Here is a 24013-nt window from a genome sequence, read left to right as displayed (position 1 = left end):
GTGAAATTGGTAACAAAGAGGGTGCTGCACAAAAAAACTCCTTGCAGTCGCCTTGTTTGTTGCCAGAACGCTGTACTAGGAATGTACAGTATTCACCGACTTGACTCGCAAACACACACCAAGCTGTACTTAAACTTGAAAATGTGAAATACAAACCAGTAAGGTTGTGCCTCACTCTGAGCGCAACCTTTACTTTGAGGACGAATGATCTCCTCTATGTGACCATATCACCTAGCAACAGCCCGCAACCACTCACCAACAGGTTGTGACCAGTGGTTGCTATAGGGGGTCTCTGATAGGTCTCTAGGTCTGTGTGACTGAGGCTGAACATACATAATATGTCTGTGATCACCAGCCATTTTATTAGGTACGTCTTAATACTAGGTTTTACTGCCTTTTGCCTTTAGAACTGCATTAAATCTTTTGTGCCATAGATTCACTATGTTGCCATCTATATTGCTCTGTGTTTACATTATAGCATAGCTTTCCTGTTCCACCTATTCCCAATGGTGCTCTATGGGTATGAGGAGTGGCACTTTGTGGTGTTTGTATTGCTGTAGCCACTCTACTTGTGTTCAGACTGAAGCAAAAGTGTGATAATAAAACAAACAGAGCTTCTTTTAATTTAATAATACTAGTGGCCATATAGCTAGGAATATGATTGGTGAATGACAATGGCAACAAAAGGTTGGCAGGCACACGCCAAGTGTTGTTTGCCAATAAGGTGGCATAGACTGATTGTAAATGTTAAGGCAGCTATAGACCATTAAGAATAATAAACACCAGCAAAAATGTATAGAAAGAAATACAAAAAGGATGATTTGTATTTTTGGATATTCATTTAATGATATCACTTTTTCCACTTGTACAAAGATGTTCACAGAGTAAAAAATAAACAACACATAATAGCAAAGGGTTTCCCAAAGTAAACAGGGAAAAATTAACAATCACATCGAAAATACTTGTGGTGATCTTCAATGTTTTCTATTTTACAGAAAAAAATATTCCAGTTTTATCACATGATCGTGGGTTCTCCAGTCGCTTACGTTAGCATAGAGTTGTTAGCTGTACACTGGAAATACTGTAGGTAACTTTACAGACATTCACAGAGGTGTCTTTGGTGTGTTTGCCTTTAAGTGGAGTTGCTTAAGTACCTCCGCAGGCATGTGGGCACATAAAGGGGTTAACTGATACAGGTGTTTGTGCAAGACAGAACATGTACTTGCATTATCGCTGATGATGAGAGATCTGCACACACACATACACACACACACATACGCATCCACACATACACGCACCTCCACCCCCTCATGCACCTCTCATTAATTTGCTTTGGAGCTTACTGACCTGTCTGTAATAATAGCAGTCATGCAGTGGATCTCTGCTAGTCTCACAACAATATAAACACTCTGTTAGCTGCATTCTGGCTTGTGCCTGTTCATAGTCTCATTTAGTACGAATGAGCAAAACTGGGATCCTGCTTGCCAAAGAGAAATTGTGCATAGCGTTACATGCAGGCTATTTTTTAATCAAGGGAAACACAATACACATCCACTGTGTGCTTTACTTTTTGTCAGCCAGGCCAGTTAGTATGTTTTAAGTGTATTTTGGTTGAGGGATAAAACGGTGACTATAAACCATAAATAAGGTATCCAAAGTTTTGCTGCGTATTGTCAAGTGTTTTACTGTAATTACCTGTGAAACAGAGGGGGGTATGTCAACTGCTCCCCTCTGTACTTTTTCTAATCCTGCTTACCTCTTCTCTTTGTGGTGGCAAAGCAGGCTGAGGGCTCCAGTATGGAGAAGGGGGATTTAGTCTCGACTCTGTCCAGACTCACACCTACTTAGACTGTCTGATATTCTGGGGGCAAAGCTCTTTGATTGACTTTACTGGTACCAATGAGTTTTAATCTTCAAAGATTTTAATCTGCTGTTTTGTCTGTTAGTCACAAGAGGTGGGGAGGAGGGTGCTGAGGGCTGTTAACAGTCACAATGTTGCACAATTTAAAAAAAAAAAATAGACACAGATATATATAAAAAAAAAAGCATGACAAACATACATAACAAAGTCTTAGAGCCAGATAAAACAATAAAGGCATCAGTTTTTTCTTTGCACAACTTCATTTAGTGTCTTAAAGGTCATTCACAGCAAGCAAGCACTGATCCCGTTGTGGGGTAGTACTGATGAGTTACACTCAGCAAAAAAAATTGCTGACTGTTTTAGTTGGGCTGGTGTGATCGGGAAAGGCAGCACAGCCCCATTTTAGTCCACACCCCTTTATGGACAGATAAAGGAGAGCATGAGGTGATTCTGTCTCTTAACCCTGTTTTCAGTCAATGACAAAAAAAACACGAGTTCCAGCATCATATCACACCATGGGGCCTGACTGCATTCAAGCAAATATGCAGCCTTTAAATGGAGTGAGAAGCACATTTTATGCTTTTTGAAGTCCAAAAGCAAATTCTGAACTTGTTTAACGTCTGCTTAGACAACGAAATAACCAGGAAGTTCAATATATGTCCATCTTCCTGTTTCCTGGTTGGTCAGCTGACACTTTGTTCTCCACTTTCACAACGGCAGTAGCTGCTCTTTTTTTCTTTTTGTTTTTTTTTACTTAGGAGGGCAAAGTTGAACATTTTAAAAATCCTCATTGGGATTAGAGTAGTAAAAAAGGCAGTTGTCAAAAGCAGGAAGGCTTATGTAAAGATATGTTGTTATTTGACATACAGTGGTCCTGTAGTAGTAAAACCTCATATTCCTGATTTCCACTCTGAACAGCAGGTTCTGGGATCATAAGTTGCAACTGCTTTTGAGGCAGGGGCCCATTGTCTAAGCCAGCTTTAACTCCATCCAACTCTAGCTGGGAGGGATCACAGTCAAGGTCTAGGTTGCCCTTGGTCCTCTTCCTGCGAAGATAGCATACCACTCCCACTGCTACTGCTATCAGTATAAGAAGTAGCAGGATCACAATTGCAGGGGCCAGCATTTTGGTTAGCTTTGGATCCTCAACCAGTGGAATAGTGCCTCTAAGGATTCGAGGGGCTGTATGGACCTCGGTGCAGACGCTGTCTATGACATTGGGGGACCTTAATGGACTGGCACACACCATGTAGGTGGAGTTAGGATTCAGGCCATTAAGTGTGTACTCCAGCAAGGTAGGAGGGAGATTGAATTGAATTTGTCTGCGATCTGGTCCGGAGAGATTGCGGTAGGTTAAACGGATTCCATGGATGTTAGGCTGCTTTTCAGTGTAGCGATGAAAGTCCAGGAGGACAGAAGTTCCGGTTATCTCACGCAAGCTGATGTCGAGTGTGTCTGCAGTGACAGTTGGTATGTGGGGTTCTGCAACAGGTGGTGAAGGTGGGTGATGGTTTTGGATTTCACAGTACATGCCAGAGGTACCAGGTGGACAGGTGCACATTACCTCACCGCGTTGGTCCAAATGACAAGTACCCCCATTCAGACAGTTGTGAGAGGGACAGAAATTCTCCTCGTCTGGGTTTATGCTGCTACTGGGGGACGCAGGAACAGGGGGGTCCGGAGAATCACCTTCTTTTTCAGTGGGGTTGTCACTGGCCCGAGGAGCGGGAATTACCTTAGTAGTTGTTGGGAAGGTAGTGACTAGAGCAGGCTGGGTGGTAGTTGTTTTTACAGTACTAGTGGTGACAGTGGTTGTGGTAGGACAGCCAAAATCTCTATGATCCAGTCTTTCTAATACCTTTCCAGCATTGATAGGTGGGAAATGGCAGCGGGTCTCCTCTGTTTTCTCAAGGGTGATGCTCTGGGTTCTGAGCCATCTCGGGAACCATGCTAAGTTGCAGAGGCAGTTGAAGGGATTTTGTGCAAGTGTGAGCTTTCTGAGGTGGGGGAATAGCTGGGAGAACTCTTCAGGGAGGCCCTGCAGACTGAGGCTGCTTATGTCCAACTCCTGCAGCTCCCCAAGGTTCTGCAGGTCCTGAACCTTAACAGGACCCATTGGGTTTCCAGCCAGGCTAAGGTGAATCAGCCCTGGGGTCTCTTTAAGCACTGAGGGAAAAGACTCGAGTTTGTTTTCTGAGATGTCCAATTCATGGAGATTCTTCAGACCAGTTATGAGCTCCTCATTCAGACTGGTAAGCCCCACACCTCCCAATTTGAGTGACTCGAGGTTTGGGGTCTGAAGGTCTGAAGGACCCAAAGTGGGTAAAGTATTAAAGCGAAGGTCCAGCAACAGCAGATGAGACATTGAGAGGGTTGGAAGGGATGTCAACTGGTTCCCCTGCAGTTTTAGTTCAATTAGGTGCTCCAAGCCATTAAAGGCTGCAGGGTGGATAGTCTTGATGTGATTACTATATAAATAAAGACGCTCAAGCAGTTTCATACCGTGGAAGCATTCCTCTGAAATGTGAGTGATCTGGTTGGATGACAAGTCCAGGTTTCGCAAAGAAATCAGAGGTTCAAACACCTGATTGGGAAGATGGGTTAGTTTATTTTGACTGAGATCCAGCATGTTCAGGTTCTGTAGTCCATTAAAGTCCTCAGCTGTCAAGCCTTCAATCCCATTGGAAAACAGGTAGAGGCTTTTTGTGAATGGGTCCACTCCCTTTGGCATGGTAGAGGAACGTCTTTGGAAACAAAAAATGGATCCTGAAGAACAGCTGCAACCTACTGGGCATTCGCTAGAAAAGATGCCATCAGGAAGGATGAGGAGAAACACAAAGGGGATCACAGGAATGTGAAAGATCTTCATGGTGCTGACTCTCTCCATGCTCAGCCTGAAACAAGATAACATAAAAAAAACCCTATTAGTCAACTGTATAAACATTCATAGTAATAAAGAATAAATACTGACCGGTAAATAGGATACAACAGCAGTATATAAACATTTTATGGCCTTTGTCATCAGTCAGATACATTTAAGGGCATGTAGAACAACAGAGATTTTCCAAATAGGCTTGAGTGAGTTATTGATTCACAGCGTGCTCTTTACTGAATTTCATGAAGCCAGATTACTATCAAAGGCTTTAACTATGCGCAGCCAGTGATCAAAGGTGGTCAAACAATAGGGCTGTGTCCATGACCTCAGTCTCGAGCCTGATGCCATACTCTGTGAAAAGCTGACATAATGGCACCCTGCCACACTTTTCTGGCTAAAAGACATTGCCTATGTAATAGTCTGTGCAGCAAGATATATGCAGTGATCTCACAGTTTTAAATTTGGATCTAGACTGCCAACACAGCACCGTACACTCTGTGGGATTAAAGTTAACAGTCCTCCCTATGCTAATGACTGGCACTGAAGCCTGTCAACCACACGCTATTTGTCTGCAACAAAGTGTGTTTCTCTGTTTCTCAAGAGCCAGTGAAACAGACAAATGTCCTCTGAACAATTAAATCCATGCCGGAGTATCTTCAGTTTAATATAACCATGTCACCTTTGTGTGTCTCTGTGTATAATGTATGCCATGCTACACCCGCTTGTGAAGAATTGGCCATAGATGTAAATGACTCACACTTCCCGTGTTGTTGATACACAGCCTGCCAGCTAGTTATATATGTCTAATAAACGTCTCCAACTGGGTTTGAAGGAGGAGTTCTGCTGCTGATGAGAGTAGAACATTAATAAAATATATTACAGTGATTCAAAGCCATTTCACTTGAGCCCAGGCCTTAAAACAAATACACTGGAAGTGTCAACACAGTGCTTGAAAGAACTCAAAGGAGAAGAGGGATGTGAAGAGGCAGAGAGGACTGAATGGAAATAGAGAAGTCAGACAGCCTTGGACAAAGAGGCAACACTATCCACCTTTGATGATTTTAGCAGTCAACTTTATTTAATATCACTATTTAATTTTAGTTACTTGAAAAAGTGTGTTTTAGGGCTTTAAATGATGCAGTTGTTATTTGCACTACACAAACACTGTTCTTACACTGCTTAACTGGGGTCACTCCTCATTTCACCAAAATAGCCAAATAAATTATTGTGTGTTTTATTTTTTGATTCTATTCTTTTTCTTTTCTTTTTTTACACACTTACATGTTAATATGTGAAAAATATCTCCTTTAAATTAAATAAATAGTATAAAAATTTCATAATCTCTGGTACAGGTTCAGCATTTGTTGTCTTTGTCCTATTTATGATTAAATACAGGGTTTAAAATCAAGTGTTGTTGTTGTTTTCCTTAATTGACTCATGCAGTAGGCATCATTAGCCATTTTTTGCTGTTTCATTAATACAAAGTATACGTTTTAGGCCCGGTAAATGTTACTGTGACAAAAGAGTAGATGTAAAATTTAAGAACTTTTTAATATCATGCTCTGGTCTTTCTTTTCACCTTTTAATAAAACATGCACAAAAAAAGTCATTGTATCCAATGTCTGAACTTGGAGTGGAGATCAAGGCAGCTGCATCAGTGAGCCAGAGGAAGGGCGAGTATCATCTCATCACACCACAGCTATGGCATTTATTTTCCTTCCCTTTTGGCATACTTTTCTTTCCGCTCCTCCTTGAAATTGCAACCTCCTTGGAAAGAGTTCCCCATCTCTTATTTTCCTTCTCCAGTGTATAAACTAAAAGCAACTATGGCATAGGCTTGAGCTCCCACTGCCAACTCTTTCCAACAAGGCAGAACTATTGTTCTGTTCAGCCAAATGTTAATGACATGAACCTGCTCAAACCTTACAGGTTTATTAAGCAAAACAGCTAGCGTGTTTTTAGAGTCTGCACCTGCTAACAGGATAGAAACAGTGTCCAGCTTTGTCAGCCATGCAGAAAGTTAGACGCCTTCTGTGTTGGAAAATCTCGTGCTGAAAGCAATCATGACATAAGCTTGCTGGCGGCTATGACTAAATACACACACTCACTTAAACAGGTGATATGTACAGTTTATTTTCACCTGTTCAGAAATTCATATTCTGCTTAACAAATACTTGAGGCACAACTCCAAAGGCCAGACATAGTCTTGGAGACTCATTTTTTGAGACCAGGCTCAGAAATTATGGATGCATTGATGAAAAAGGGGGAAAAGAAAGTGTATCTGCTGTGCTGCATATGTGTGTAGAGCAAGGAAAAATAAAAGGATTTGGGAAGATAAACAGGAGATAAAGAGGATGGGGAGAATCAAACAACAGATGGAATGCATGCAGATGGTTTCAGGTTTTCATAGCGTCACTGTGCAGGGGTGCTGCATTTTAGTTTCAGGCGTGTGTATCAGAGAGGGTACACATACGTTATTTTAACCTTCTTCAAAATGTAGAAAAAGTATATTGAGTGTTAGAAGTTGTCCAAAAAATGTTCTTATTCCTTCTGGACATAGCGGAACTTCATTTTGTTACAATATATCAGTGCCAGACACGGGTAGAGGGGTCCGCTGCCAGAATATACAACAACATCAAGGCAGCTTTGAGAGAAGAGTAAGCTATGCAGATAAAACTGTGAATATTTTTCTTAGAAACTCATCGTGGCGATTCTACCATAGCTCCCCGGGGCAACGTGTTTATTTGAGCGTGCCTCATTCCAAAGTGGGCCAGGCACATCTGATAACCCAATGGAGGAGAAACTGTGGTGGAGGTGGATGGGGAAGAATTTACCCAGCGAATATAGCCAGATCACAGATAAACTGTAGCTTGATAGTTTAGATTTGCCTGCTTTCTTTCCCTTCAAATGTGTGGCTTATGCAGATCAGAGGTTAAGATAAGGTGCAGTTGTGGCGTCAGTGCAGCATTGATCCAATATGCTCTGGTACTGACTGCCTCCTGTGAGTGGAGGTGGAGGGCTGAAAGACAGATTAAAATTTTGAGGAATGGCCCTCCCCCCTCCCTTTTAGCCTTCTTTCTCTCTCCTTGAGTTGTAATTTCCTTTTCTCTCCCCTGTGCATTTGAGATATTTCTGAGACAGACAGACGGTGAGTTTGAAAAAGTAAGAAAGCTTATTTTAGGTTTATGAACCGACAATGGATTGAATTAATGTGACCTTGTCTGTCTGTCATGCAATAATCGTGCTTACTTCTGTGGGGGTTTTTTTATGCATGAGTTCAGGTTTCTGGTCCATACTAGAAGAAGACATGTTGGCTGATTAATACACAGTATCACCCAAGAGCCTGAAACAGTAAGCACACACACACACACACACAAAAGAAAAAACAGACTTTGGGAACATCTTTGCGTAATAATAGTGGGGAAAGCATTGCCTTAGAGCCTTAGAAAGAAAAATCAACGGAAGGAACAAAAGCATTTTCCCCTCTCCCCCTCTCACTTCTTATCCAGGTTTTTCTTTCTTTTCAAGATAAGGAAGAAAAGAAAACACAAGCAGCAGTGAAGACAAGAGTGGGTTTCTGTCAGCAGGGGCACCAGGGTGAATAAGGCCTGGCTTTGAAGTGGGCTTCAACAATTAAATCCTGGCTGGATGAGTGTCAAGAGTTTTTATCTTTAGAGCCGAAGGCCAACACTGAGGGGTAATGAAGGCAACAAGAAAGTTGTGGTGTGTATGAGTGTAGGCTGGTCACACGTCATTGTGCATAATTTGGCAAGCCGGGTCAGAGAGCAACATGCCAAGTTACTGTAAGAGGATAAGGCTGCTCAATGCAGAGCGTAGGCTTCCAATAAAAAAGTTCCTTATCTTTTAAGGAAACAATGCCTGTGGTATGCACATTAGAGTATCATCTACGTAGGTATGCACAGGTCTGCTGGCTCTGCGGTGCCCTAATATACTATTTACTATTTCTACAAGCTGAGCTAACTTATTATAGCTGGTTCATACTCAAATTCATACTAGTCATACATGATAATCCTTTCCAGTGTCAATCTTTTCCCTCTCTGATTTTGCAGCTTTTCCATCTATGAGAAGGCAAAAGCCCACACACTCCAAACACACTCATGTTCTTGTCCCTTTCCACTGTCAGCTGTGTCCCAGATGGATGTTATCTACAATAATGTGGGGCTATCCATCAACGTGACAAAGGGGTCAAGAGATAATTAGAAATGAAGCTGAAAGGGGAAAAAAAACACTTATGTAGAATATTTGTTGGTGACAAGATTGCATGTAATGTAGCTCTGGAGAGACATGAAAACATCTGTTCAGACACCAGAAACACAAAGCTTAAGTATGAATTCAAACAATGTCAGCTATGTTAACGCAAGACTGCCAGAACGCATGAAATGCAGGAAATATTTGTTTATGACCCAACACGTTTTTTTGTTTGTCACTTTGATGCTGGTTGTACCTGTTGAATTATGGTAGATAAGAAAACACATTTTTACGGTGGCACAAGGAGCGCAGCACTTGATGTCATCAACGCTCAGTGAAGGGATGCTCAGAGGTTTTAGCATCATAACAGGATAGCAAGATTTTCTGCTTACACAAAAGCCATTGGCTGTTTTCTTTCATCATTGTGTGCTGTCAGCACAAATAATGGTAAAATTGTAACGAGGCAAGAAAGGATTAGGTGTCTCTTAAGATCAAGGCTCAGCTGCGTTAAAATCTAAGTGAAGCCAGTCGTAACTTTGTTAAAAAGACAGATCACATTCCAAAATATGCTCTGCTAATGCAGCACTTACATCAAGGTCAATCAAGAAGACAGAAAACAAACATGCCAGGCGGAAGGGAGGGGAATGTGAAACAAGAGAAGAATGATCGTTTTACTGAGTTTGTCACTGGTAATACTCCTCTTGAAGCCACAGTATCACTGCTGTGCTTTGTAGTGGTACGGAGGGGGTTAGGCTCTGTAGCAGTTTTACAAACAAAGCTTCCTACTGATTTCAGCCTTACCACAAGAAAAAGGGGAATTAACTCACCCATTGTACATCTGCTTCTGCTAGTGTTGAATGATGGGGCTGATGTGTTCATAAACAGTCAGGTTGTAGTTGGTCCGCCTCCTAATAACAGACCAATGATGCACTTTTCTCAACTTTCTACACTTTAAGCGTTCCATACTGTGATTTATATCTCAACTAGCCGCTTCAATATCGGTGTTAAAGCGGCTCTTTTCATCTTCGGATTTATAGGTCAAAACGTGCCTGCATATTACGACAATGTGAGGCAATAATTAGAGCCTGCAGCTGGAGAACTTGAAAGAGAGCAATAATATACAGTCCAGGGGTGAATGGGAGGGTAGTAGAATAGTAACACTCACATAAAACTGTGTATATCTTCAGCGCTGTGTGGCAGCTCTGTGTTTGAGTAGTTACATTTTGCATTTCGGTGTAACACATCTGTCTTAATGTGCTAAGAATGAAGTTGCAAAATACAGCTGCAAGGGAGACTGAGGAGGCCAGCGTGGCCAGTTCAGCAGGGCTTAGGTGGTGTGGCAACTTCAGATCAAATTATGTTAAAACCAGGGCTCTAAGCACTGGTAGGATAAATTTATACTCACTGCAGCATCCTTGATATATAGGCAAAAAAATTTGTGCATAAACACGACACCAACTTCAAGCCTATTTTCTGTCATTTACAAACCATTACATTTTTTAGGTTATATTACACATGGCTACAAGGGTCAGTATAAGATAATTACAGATTATTTTCATCTATGAATCATGCAAAGCTATTCTAGCAGAGTCCAACAATGAGAATGTGTGAAGCTGAAAATGAGAATAATAGTGGCCCGCCACTGACTCCAGTGGCAGAAGAAAGAAAACTAAAGATGCTATATAAATAAAGACAAATGCTAGCACAGAAGAGTCTGAAAGCCAAACAGTATTTCTTCCATTCATCTGGTCAGATAGCATCAGTCCATGGAACAATAAAACCAATGAGCCAATGAAGCATAGAGTGTCTCCTGGCGGTCAGAGGTCAGGCTCTGTTTCCACTTCTCTTGCTATTCTGTTGTTGTCTGTTGTAACTCTGGCCCAGACTGCATAGATAAAAGGCCTTGTTCGACACAGGTACACACCCAGCTCCAGTTACATCCGTGTCTACCTGAGCCTTACAAGTCCTCATCTTCACAACAGGTGTTTTCTCTCCTCCTCCAGGGAAACATGAAACCCAAAACCTCAGGAGTGTGTCTGAGTAAATGTTGTTACCTGCGCCAAACTTCCAGCCTTTGCCGGCTGCGCACTCCTACCTAAGAGGAGGCGAGAGGGGAAAGGAAACAAACAGAGGTGGGCAGCCAGGCAGCCAAAACCAGACGAGCTGGATCTCTGCAGTGGCATGTGTGCAGTCTAGTTGTGCCTCCTCTGAGCTTTAGAGCATAGAGGTCAGCTACTACGAGTTCCAAAAGGAAATGTGGGCCATTTCCTTTTGTTTTATTGCTATAGGATATGACTGATGGTGTAGTAGATGCTAGACCCAATTTTGTTTTCATAAAAGCTCACATGAGAGGAGACACAGGATGCACTGACTGAGGCTGTGTCTTCTATTATCTTCTTATTCTGTGTCTCAGACACAGGGTCCACTTGTTTTGTCTCGACTTTGACGCCAGTCTCTCATCAGCGCACCCTGCCCTGTGACCTTTGGGGACAGACAGACAGTCAGAGGTCTCACATACGCATCTATCTGATATCTTCACCATGTGATACTCACATTACACAGATACAGCAGATTTCAGTTCACCAACGACAACCTGTGCTTTGATCTGTTTTGTTATTTCTCCTTGGTGTTTACTCCTGCAGTGTTTCTTGCTCCCTTGGTCTTTTCAGTCAGACACAACAGCAAACCACACCACTGAAGAAGTCACTGCCTGAGTCCAAGAGTACTAAATCACCAGGAAACAGTAAATATGACATCCTCGTGTCACAAAAAACTGGACTTTCTCCAAGTCTGGGCTTGCGCCTTCATATCCTGTGCATGACTAACCACGCCTCTAGCCAGAATCAAAACTTCATTGTGCTTTCTGGCACGCTGACCCTGTTTGCGGTTGTCCACACATCTGTGGAGTGTGTGGTAGAAACACCCAAAGCAAGCTGTGACTGACAGCAGGCGGTGATTCAGAATGACTTCTATTGACAGTCCTCAAAACACCTGACATAACAGGACGGTGCGTCTGTGTTGCATGTGTGTTAAGTTTTGCGGTTTAAAGCGACTGGATGGACCTGTTCTATCAGTGAGCCTAAAATAATGTGCACACTTTGACACTCTGTCTGCTTCAGTAGCATTCATTTGACTCCGGTATGACAAATGCTAGTTTGTCCCCTGGCCACTATGACCTTTATCTACCTGAAACCAGCCAGCCTGCATTTTTTTTCCATAGTACAAATCACTTTAAAGGAGACTTACCAGGAAACTAAAGCATAGGCCAGAATTAACATAAACCACTCTTAAGCTTTGCTTTTATTAAAAGATCAGGGTATGGACCCTACTTTGTGTACAGCTGTTGACACTGTTTTCATCTTTATCCTGTTTGTATGACTCAGGCACAAAGCAGGATTGTGAGTGCCTCCAGGTCAGACTGACTGACAGGCTGGCAATCCTTGTTAGACAAACAATGCCACACGTACTGACGGAGTAAGCGCTCGTATATTATCCATCCGCCTGTCTGTGTCATCTTTCTTCTTATTGTTTGAACCGTTGTAGCTGCTGCTGTTTATCTGAGTATTTACTCTAACCCCCCCCCCCCCCCTGCCACACACACACACACACACACACACACACACACACACACACACACACACACAAATACAGCATTATAACAGAAGGTGCTCTTGTTTAACACGTCACACAAATATCTCTGAAATTCCCCGTCTCAGCCTTGTGATTTTTGCGCCCCGCACTCTACTTGCCCCTCTGTTTGCCCCTTTTGCTTCCCTCAGGTTTGTTCATGTCGCTGACAGGAACACAACTGGAATCTGATGTAGGCATGTCTTCTCCACTTGCCACAACAGCCTTGGGAGGCCTCATGGCTGCTATGTAGCAGCCTACGTGCTCATTAGACAAACGAGAGCTCCGGGCTAAAGTAATGGAGATGGTAAACAGAAGCTTAAGGGGAGCAGTAGTGCTGACAGGTAAATATCAGCTTCTTTAATAAAAATGCAGTTTAGGATTTAGACTACGTTCAGCATGCAGACTTGGAAATATACATTTAAACTCACACCTGATCAGCACATGACAGTTTTATCATTTGACTGTGTCAACACATCTTTCACCTGTCTGCAATAATACAACAAGATGAGCACTAAAGGACATTTCTCTCAATGAGATGTACAGAGGGCAAAGAGATAACAGGTCTTATTTGGTATTTAAGCTACATCTTAAAAGGGAGTTTGCCTTCTCTAACTGCTCAACTATGACAATATAGAAAATGAGAGAGGCGATGGGAAAAGAGCCGAGTGAATTACTGATAAATTGTCTATTTTAGCTTTGAGCTAAGCCGCTGATTTGGTAGTCTCTGCTGTCGAGTGAGTGGCAGATTGAATCACGTTCACTTGTCAGTATTATTAATTCTTTGTTATGTAAAGATAGTGGCAGTAGTGCAGCTGAACTGCTTTTTCTTCTGTATCAGAAACATCACTCGGAGGCAGGCACCATACCTGTTTTTCTGGGCCCTAACCCCACACCCCTACCTTTTCCACAAGTTACCGTTTGTTATTTTTCTAGTTATTCTTCCCTGCAGTCTTTTCCTTTAAAACAAACAAAAACAAAAAACTTAGACATGTGCCACACACACAAGATAAATGTGAACTGGAGATCGTCGGTGCTGATTACGATGTCACAAAGGAATTTATTGTGAAACTGCTGCCTGTGTCGGCACCGCGCCAGCGCTGGGGAGCCTGGCTGCCAAATCAACAGTCAGGCGGCACAGTTTTCCCAACCCCCAAGGTTGACATGCCTTTCCTCCGTAGCCTCAGGTGCCCTGTGACTTGTTTATTAAGAAATTACACCCAGTATTTTTTAAGGGTATTCAAACTGGTCTCTTGGAAATCTGATTTCATTAACTATGTAATCCTTTTCATAATTTGCTAGAGAACCAGCCCCCCCATTCAATATCATTCCTTAAATATAATGCATTACATCTCAATTATTACTTCATAATCTCCACTGCAATGTCTGGAAATTAAATTTTAAAAAATCCACGGATACACAATAGGATGCTGTGAGCCAGCATTTTATCACCACACTGACATGCTACGCTACCTGTGCCAACAGCTGATTAAACAGGTGAGCTCTGCCATGTTAGAGACTGTAAAGACCTCATTCAGCAACAGTCTATTAAGACATCAACAGTGACCCACAACTCAGCAGGCTGCCCACAGCAGGTGTGCGTTTCCTAACACTTAAACAAGATGAAGGAGGGGAGACGAGGAGGGTAATGACAGCAGAGGAGGAGTAAATAAGTGAGCCTTTAGCCTGCTTTTCCCTAGAGGGTGTCAGTATGCACAATTCAGGATACATTTCTGCCGAATGCTGCAATCTATCTTAAATGATAGATTGTATAGAAGGCCATCAATATCAGTGTACAGTATACCTCTTATAATGTGAAAATAAATCAGCTGATCTCATTTGTATGTCAAAGAGAAATAAGTAGAAACCAGTGGATGGTTCACATTCAAATTAGAGTGTGATTTATGACCCAGATCTTTGCATTTGGTATAAAAGATGTGTGTTTTTGTAGGTCTGTGTTCGGTTAGTCAAAGCCAGAGAAGACCCAACATTCAGTAAAAGAGAGAAGACATAAATGGTTCTTTGTTATTGTAGCAATTTGTCTACATTGAGAGCAGTTTACTTGTTCTCATCGACACAGTCGTTCATGCTAGTCATTAAGTGAGTCAAGCAGATTCCTGAGCTGACCTGTAACATAGGGAACAATGCTTACCTGTGTAAGTGTTTGCTCACACGTGTGTGTGATCTGGCTATACGTATGGTTGAGTCACGGTATATAAATATCCCGGAACACCTTTGTTTGCTCTTACATGTTTGCTTTTAGGTAAAAATATTAACAATATTAAGTGACTCTTGCCACGGTGTCAAGAGTGCACTGACTTGTGGCATTTCTGGACGTTCAAAGCACAGAGCCAGCAGAGACTGCTCACACCCAGACATTTGGCTTGAATTCAGCCCCCCGTTATGTGCGTACACCCATATTTTACTTCGTATTGAAGAGCGTGTAGGTGTGGCTAGACGTGTGTAGTGTTACAGTAAATGCTTAAGAAAAAGGCAGGAAAAACAAGCATGCAGGATGTCAGCGTGTGCTGCAGTCAAAGGCAGTATTGATGTTAAAACTTCAGGATCATGGCAGAAATGGAGTCAGTGTGTGTTTTAACACTGAAGCATTGACTGCATAGCAAATAATTTACAGCGAGCGAGCCGAAGCCTCGACCTGAGGAATGTCTGCATGTTCTACAAGCCAAAAGCAGCAGGAGAAGAACTCAGTTTCACCAATCTTCTCGGCTCATCTCTGTTTTCCCTGAGATGGACGAGGTGGGGGAGGCAATTAGTGAAAGTAGCGATGTGCGTCCAGATGCTCAAGGCTATGCCATATCCTGTGTGTGTGTGTGTGTGTGTGTGTGTGTGTGTATCTTTACAAGCCCACACAGTTCCTGTTACAGCTCATTGAGAACTAGCACAACACAGGCTGGATGGAGAATGAGAGGTCAGAAGGAGCGTGTAAAGGTGAATCCTGCACTGCCAGACAGTAAAACAAGACAAGCCGACTAGACTCTTGATACAGCAACACATTAAAAAGCTGCAGGTTGACTATTCTAACAGCCAGTCTGGAGTTTAGCGCTCATTGTTTTTGATAGACTGCATGCCGACAGGATTGTGTTCATTTTTTGTCTGTTTATCTCTGGATTTCCTGAGAGGGGTGACTCCACTGATCAGGACAAAAACTTTTAAATGATAAAACAGATATTCTTCTTTTTCATGCAAACTCATCCCTGTGCAATACTTTAAGATTATTGTTGGAATATCATCACGATGGTGTCACCAGACTTTGAGGGGATTTGAAAGTAATGCCAAAACAGCAGAAACCATGTAGGTTACTAAGAAAATGTTTTCAGAAAGCACAGGGTCATTATTCTACCTTTTTCTCCAGCAACCAGACCGGCATGCTAAACTTCAAACTTCCTCCATTCCCCCCTTTCCTTCTTCTTCTGTCTGAAACGCTACACAGCCTCACTGTATCTATTAAATGCCGTGTGTGCTAAGAGAGGCGCTCTTGTTCTCCTGCCAGTCTTGTTAAGAGGCTCAGAGCTGTGTGAAAGGATCCCATTGAGGGAGCAGAGTGTTATGGTTAACATGGTAAAGACCGCCAACTGCGTGCCGTTTGGGTTTCTTGGTGCAAATATTCACAGGGCTGTATTATTTAGCCCGTGCCAAAAATACTACATTACTTTTCTGTCTATTTTTTCTTCTTGTAAGCTATCTTTGCACCTTGGTATCAAGTAAAATGACCACATCTTTCAGATAAAATTAAAACTCACCCCATGAAGATGCTTCCCGTTTCTTCAGTTGTGTTCCACTATTCTTCTTCAGGTCTTCTTTCCCTGTAAGGAACACAAGAGTTGTAAAAACAAGCCAGAGAGGTGTTGCAATATTTTTCTGAGTGCCTCTTTTCTACTTATTTGGAATCCAGTCCCCTTTCATGCCTTGTCAAAAGCACATAAGTGAAACAGGAAGTTTTTTTCCTGTTAATTGGGTAAATTCCACCCGAGTGTGGGAGCACGCCGAGCAATGGCAGAGCCGTGTGGCAACAACACGAAAATGATAGAGTGCCAGAGGAAGAATGCAGGCTGACCACTCTTTCTCCATCATCTCCTGCTACAGATGGACTGTATCGGTCCATCTGCCATAGACTGCAGTTGTGTACTGTACGCAGAATTGTGCAGCATGTTGTCATTCAATCAAATGGTTTTTATTTCAATTTCAGAGCAAAATTAAGCTTTCCACTGTAAGCAAAGAACAGCTTTTCATTTTATGATATCAGCTGGCAAAAACTGACCGCGCTTTCTTCATTTCTTTCTTAATGGTGAACATTGCATTAGCCATAATCACAGCACAATTTGTGCATGCGTTCCTGTTCGTGCTGCTTTCTGTGACTATTATCTGGTATCAGATGTTTTTTCTGAATGTGATTACAGGATCATAAACATTAGTTGGTTTGGGGAAAAACCTAAAGAGTGCCTGATGGATGTTTTACTTGTGAGAGGCATTTAGCCAAAAGCACTTTCAACATTCTTTTCTATTGGCAAACTGTTGTTTTTTTTTCTTTTTCATTGATATAATGCTGTTCTAAAATGGTTTCTGAGATAATTGCCTAAGAAACACAGCATGCCTTTTCTTTCTCTGTGTACTGTACAGCATTGTATATCTGTCCACAGAGCATAAACCGGCCTGACTCTTCCAGAAAGTTCCCGCTAAGCAGCCATTTTTCATATATCTAAGCTCTGAGTCACAGTCTGTGGATGCGAAAAACAGAGTGACTACAAAACCACGTGTTATACCTGGCTTGTGCGACTCCTGAAGCCTGACTTCACTTTGCGTGTAGCATATCTCTGAGCAGCCACATGCTTCCTTCATGTCAAGGGTGTAGTGTTTATATCTGAAAATAACCTGTTGCACTGCAGGGCTGGCTTTGGCACGCTGACCTGTGTTGAGGCCCGTGCTGCGCTCTGCATCCATGTGTTTATTTGTCTGTGGGACTGCTGCACAGAAGCTTTTTTGTGAACGTACGTGTGCGGTCAGTGGGTGTTTTTTTCCTGTGATTTGCATACATTCGCACAGGTAAATCCAGCAGTGGCTGAGCTTCTTGCATGAGTGGCTGCCAAGTTAAGTACGGGGAGTCCTTTCTGCTGACCCAACCCACGGATCTGTTACCCGAGGTCACTGTATCTCGCTCTCAGACAGTCCTTCAGCTGAACTGTAAATGTTTTTGCTTTCAAAGTGGAACTAGACACCCTAAAATAGATACAAATTGTCTTTTACCGCTAAACGTCTTACATGACTGTAAAAGACTAAACTGCTAACAACAGTGTCCTGGTCTTGGTTTCCCTTAATAGCTTAGACAATCTCTTCCACTATTGTCTCAAAGACATTCGGTCTTTAATTAGTGCAGACTGCATGCTACCAAAACATTTGTAGTATCTTTTAACCTGCTTTGTACCTCTTATTTTCCCTCTTTTCGCTATTATTGGCTTACTTTGATATTCAATCTCTCTCTGACTCCCTCTTTCCTTTTTTGGGAGCACTGATACGTTTTAGCTTTTCTCTCCACTGTAATTTTCTTCCTTCCTCTGTGTTCATCTGTTCAACATAAATATCACCTCACCCTCGTCGCCTCTGTTTCTCCTTCTCTCTCTTTCTTTCTCCCTCCCTCTCTTCTCCTTCCCATCTGGTTTAAACTCTCGTACGACAGGAGGGAGCTGAGCAGCCTGACAATAACACTGGAACCGTTTTGTTGTGGAGTAATCACATAAAACTGAAAACAGTTGGTTAGCTCAATGTTCAATATGAACTTGATAAACCAGATTGCAGCTCAGAACATCAGTCCAAGCTAAACTGCTAAAAGAATTGGGTGGAATAAATAAACAGGTGCCTTTTACTTGGATGGCTGGCATTTAATATGACACTCTTGGAAGCTTCTTCTTGGGTAAATCTGTATCAATGACAAGTCGCGACTTGTCATTGATACAGATTTGTCACTGTCGCAACTGCCTTTCGGTTCATGCAGGCTGATGCACGAGCGTCTTCAGGCATATGTGCATGCATGCTCAGATGTGTCTGAGTAAGGCTCAGGCCTCTGGCTCTTTATCAGCATGGACAGCGCCAGATAACAACACTATCTGTGTCTGCTGGTAGCCGTGTAAATAGACCTTAAGGAAAAGGGGACCCGGCGGACTAAAGCACTGTCTGGTGCGATGAAAGAGAGCAACTATGTGCGTACGTGTCACCTTGTAAGCGACACACGCTTACATGAAAATGTGTGTGACCACTTTCTATGGTCTCACACACTTGGTGACCGAGCTGCTGGCAGACATACACTAACCCAAAGGTACATGCACTTCTTAGTGAAACATTAACAGCTGACATTAAACTTAATGCTTTGTGTCAAAGTTTGTTATTAATACCCTAAATTTTAATTTGGCGGCAAATAATTTAGCCCTGTGCGCGTGTGCATTTGCCCTTGCTTTTGCTCTTGCCCAGTAAAATCTGGTTCAGGGCTCATTTCCTAATTACAGTGCTGGCCAGAAGTAATTACAACCTTAGATTAAGAGCCGTTTCTCCTTTTTTTATAGGTTCACTGAAATGCAGCAATTTGTGGTGACTTGGGACGAGCATCCTCCTTCTCATCCTCTCTCTCTCTCTCTCTCTCTGTTACTCTCCATCGGCCTCTCTCTCTCCCTCTCTACTCCACTGGAATTTGGGGGATTTTATTTTTTGCCTCTTTGCAGATTTTCCACTCAAGTGAAAAGGTTAAAAAAATAGTGCAGTTAATCACATGAGCGGTTCATTTCAAACAAGAGATAGGGAAAAGCTGTGAAATATGACTTTAGTGAGCCTGCGTGTCTCTGTGGACATATGGACACGGAGGACAGCAGTTATTTGGGGTTTGCACTCAATCCGGGGCACTCCAAAGCCCGCAGATCCCTTTGCATGTGTGCGTCTATTTATGCAAGGTTTTGAAGTGGTTCTTCTGAACGCATCATTTGGATGCATCGGCAAGCTCTTCTTCAATTTAGCTTGGCAGGCGTATGGGCTGGGGTTTGCCCTCCACATACCGCTGCTTCAGCATTGATGTTTGAGGCTGAGGCCTTTGAAGCCAGGGGTTTTATTTAAGACGCCTCTTATAACGGAGGAGCTCCGGCTCTTAGTTGTCAACCAGAGAGCAGAATCCCCCCACCCCCTGCTGAGAAGCACCTGAAAAGGGGCACCCGGAAGGAGGATTTGCACTCCTCGAATTGCTCACACAGACTCCTTGCTAATTGTGATGAGACCCCAGCTTCACGTGTTCTCCAGAAAAATAAACATGCGCACACATATTTGCACACTTACTCCAACTTTCTGTCCTGTCGACTCTCCTTTCCCTCCCCGCTGCGTAACTGCCCCGCTCTTGTCCTCCTTTTGTACCTCTACCCCCCATATCTCTCCACTCTTCCCTTCCCTAGGCCTCCTCGCCTCACGTACCTGACTTTTAACCCTCTAATCCCTCTGATACAGAGGGAAGGGTGATTCAGCCACTGCTGCTAATTGGCATTAAAAAAAGAGAAATCCTTCCCCTCTTAAACAGTTTGGAGAAAGAAAAGAATTATTCATTATAATAATCAGTAGATTTATAGGCAGCAGATGCTACTGTAAGACATCCAGCTCATCTTTTTGTCTCGTCTCAAAACAAAAAACTTAAAGATCACCAACTGTCAGTCATCATCTGCAGCAGATTTAGACATCAGTGCTCTTTCCCTCTCGAGCTCTTTTGCACAGATAATGAAACACTGGCCTTGATTTTGTAAAAGAAAAAAAAATAACCCAGAAGTAATAAAAATAACAGATAAAGGTACAGGCTGACACAACGTTGGTAACCAGATCTTGATGGGTCCTGTGGTTTCAACATCACTGTCACAGTGGTGTGACAGCAGGCCTGTGCTTAATTGTATAAATTAGATTCTAGAACAAAGGGGTCGCCTTAGTCACGCTTCCCCATCCACAGTCAGACACTTAAGGGGAATAAATATCCCGGAAAGTGGAGCACGGATAATCGGTCTGAGGTTATTATGTATCTCGTGCACAACTGCAAGTCTTTGACTTAAATTTTTACATCACAGAAGAGATGCAGCGTCCTTGTTTATCTCTTCCTGTAATCATCCTTCTTTCATCACTGAGACGGTTGTGTCAACAAGTTATTTTCTAGGCCTAACAGTCACTGAAACATGAAGCTTCAAGTCTCTACATGTTTTTAGTCTTACTTAACATATTAAAAGATTCAAGCACACTTCTGCATTCTGTAGTATTCCAAGCTGTGCCCACAAACAGTCTGTTGCGCTGTTGTGTTGCCATCTCTTCCACACATTATCCTCAAAGTTCTCCACATTAGTGGAGGATAATTGGTCTCCTGTGGCTGCCCTGCAATTTCTGTTGGCCTAATGTAAACGGATTACAACTATTTTATACTGTCAGAAACACATTAGCTTCTCCTGTAGTGTAATTATAGTCTGTGAGGAAACACTTGGTGGTAATAGTGAGGCTTTTGGGGCAGTTTGTGCTGCTTTTTTGGCCTTGGGACGGATCGGGTGATTTGCAGCATCTGTTTGTGTGGGCCTTATAAATGATGCTCATCTGAGGACTGAATTTAGGATTCAAGTGATGAGATATACTGTGATTTATTAGATTAGATTTTTTTTTTTTTTGATCAGGTGAGTATTCGGAACTATTCACATAATAAAACAGATGAAAGAAAGCTGGTGAGATCAACGTTAGTATGTTTAATTTGGCACATTATGTGGAAAGGTGAGATCATATTTTCAGACACAGACACACTGAGATTGGTCTAAACCTGTTGATCCTGTCACTTGATTGGATGCTGGTTTATTGGTGGGCTTGATCACTGTGAGATTTAATCTTTCAGGAATGTGACCCCATGGCTCACTGCTCTGCTGCACACTTGCAGTAGATTTCTACCTTTCCGCACATCTGAGCAACTGTTTCATTTTTTCTGTCTCTGCACCGAAATGCCTTCAGCTAAAAGTCAAATTGCGCAGAATGTTAAAAATAATAATGAAGTTATGTAATCCCTTTTAATAACAGTAGCAGCATTTGATGGACAGCTCAATTATTAGTAGCCTATTGCAACGGGGCTTCAGTAAGCTTTTTACTGGCAGCTGGCTTATGGCGTTATACAAATGAAACATGGTTGTGTTTTAATCTATGGAATTCCTCAAAATCTGAGGTTTAATCAGCGCATGCTTCATAATGCTGCTCCTATGAAACATAGCCCTTACTTCCTCGACAGTTTGTGCTTCACATTGAAAGCAATGGCCGTCCAAATGCTAAAATAACCAAATGTACTGAATTTGCAACTTTGAGTGGCGTGCGTATTGGAGCCGTTTCAGCGCTCGTGTCCTGCTGAACTTGGTGTTGTGGGACGTCCCCTTGTGTGGTTCCAAAAACAGCTGTCCTCTGCGGTGGACACCGCTCGGTGCGGTGTAGACATTCGGCACGGCTCTTGCATGCTGCACGGCGTCCTGCGGTCCAACACCAGCCCGCCTCATTACCGTCCGGCTCTTTTTGCACCGCGCACACGCTCGCGTTTTCTGTTTTTTGGTTTGTTTGTTTTTTTTACGCGCTTTCCAAATATAAAGGAACTCGTGTTTTGTTGTCTGGAGAATTAATGGAGCCCACATCTCCAATAAACCTGTTGAATCCAATGACTCAGTGGCGCATCTATGCAAATAACCCATTAAAAAAAAAAAAATTCAGATTTCCACTTAGTTGCTGTGCATTTACAGGAGAAACAGGGTTGTGTTTAACGCACTGTACATTACAAGCAAAACGCGTTTTTGCAAAGCAGACACGAGTCTGTTGAATTATTTGAGTGAGTTTTTGTTAAGAAAGTTGTCACAGGAGAGAAAAACTCGGTACCACTGTCAGCTTGTGCTTAAAAGAGGAAATAAAGCCGACAAACAGCTGGAGTGTTTTTTTTTCTGTTATACATTCATTTTATTCTGACAGTCAGTCGATTCAGATGTTTTTAAAATTATCATTTACTTAACCCCGTTTGTCAATATATCCGTGTTCACGCGTCTTTACGCTGGACTCGATCATGCAGAAAGTGTTTTAGAGCTAAAACACACACAAAACAAAACAATATTCACTCTACCATTTAAAATATAAGTAAGTATAAGTAAGTCAACTCTTACCCGTAACTTCGGAAAAGTGAAGCTGGAAGCGCAGTCGCGCTTGTGTCTTTATCCAAGAAGAGCACTTCACCGATATAACTCCAAACCTGGTAGTTTCCCTGCGTGCGCTCTCGCAAAAAGAGACCTTTCTGTGAACGTATGAAACTTACAAGGAACGGTCTTCATGAAATCCTTGGAGAGGTACCCCAGCCTCCACGTCAAGGAATGCGTTCAAGTACCGACTCCCTGGACAAAAAGCGCTTTATTGGTGAGCACAGAGGAGAGTTTAAAGCGGAGGAATGGGAGGGGCGAGGCGCGCTGCAGTTGGGCGCACTCCTGCGCTGAGCGGAGAGCAACAAACATCTCACCTTGCAGCTTTGCAGAGTGCGAAGGAGAGAAATTCCAGGCTCTTTTCAGCTGACTATTTCTTAATTCCTACCTGCGTGACCTGTTTTGAGCAAGATACATTACTGATCTTACTATTTACTTTTACAAAAAGTTAGTCGCATTTCCTTTGAGGGACCATTAACTTTGCCTCAGAGCACTGTTTGTGTCTTTCTCTGCAAGAAATAAGCAAACTGATACAGGTTTTTGCTTGCATTCAGAGAATGGTGAGAGCAGTCAATCAAAGTGACCAGTTGATCCCCAATTAACCTTCTGGATAAATAGGGAGGATTAAAAATAGAGTGGACCAGAACAGGTTTGATTAGAAAGCTTGAAAGTTAAAAGTCATGGATAATCTGAATGGATATTCAGATAGATTAGCAATGATCAGAAGGTGGAGAAAGTTATAGTTTTAGTGTGTCTAACAGCTGAAGTTGTTGCCTTATGGAAGAACCCATCGGAGAAATGGCCAAAGCCTAATCAGATGGAAAAGGCTGGGGGTTAAAAAGTGATCCATGGCATATTCAACTTCACATTAAATGAGAATAATATGTTAGTAACTGTTGCTTTCATTTGTTCTTATGCTTCATCTGTTCATTCACTTATGAGGGACAGCCAGTTGCCTCCACAGTGTACGTGCGGTTTACATTAGCTCATAGGGTTGCTTTCGTTGACGGAGATGTCTTCAAGCTGAGAAAGCTATCAAATACTTCCTAACTCCAGTGACAAACTACCCGTTGGCAGCTGGGAGCCTATTTCAATGCCAGCCTTTCCCAACAAGGTGCAGTAAGGCGATAGCTCTCTGGAACTGTGTCACCACCGGTGTGTGCTTTTGGCCTCATGTCACAGAATTACACAGATCCCTGAAGCATACAGTGGCTGATTTTTATC

General features: G+C 42.5%; 2 protein-coding genes across 2 annotated transcripts in view; one reads left to right on the top strand and one right to left on the bottom strand.

The window, feature by feature from the left end:
• The window catches only part of coro7 (coronin 7), a 129486-nt gene that overhangs the window by 56884 nt on the left and 48589 nt on the right, over nt 1–24013 (top strand). The gene's annotated exons all lie outside the window — the stretch shown is intronic.
• On the bottom strand, nt 865–23017 carry vasnb (vasorin b). The gene is made up of 3 exons (XM_006791430.3): nt 22760–23017; nt 16334–16396; nt 865–4755 (listed from the first exon to the last, which is right to left on the bottom strand). Exons 2-3 carry the CDS (start codon nt 16336–16338, stop codon nt 2682–2684), a joined length of 2079 nt encoding a protein of 692 aa, XP_006791493.1. The 5' UTR covers nt 16339–16396; nt 22760–23017; the 3' UTR covers nt 865–2681.

The sequence above is a fragment of the Neolamprologus brichardi genome, chromosome 4 (genome assembly GCF_056152115.1).
Source record: "Neolamprologus brichardi isolate AB-2024 chromosome 4, ASM5615211v1, whole genome shotgun sequence".
Lineage (NCBI taxonomy): Eukaryota > Metazoa > Chordata > Actinopteri > Cichliformes > Cichlidae > Neolamprologus > Neolamprologus brichardi.
This window is presented reverse-complemented; position numbering and strand designations above follow the sequence as displayed.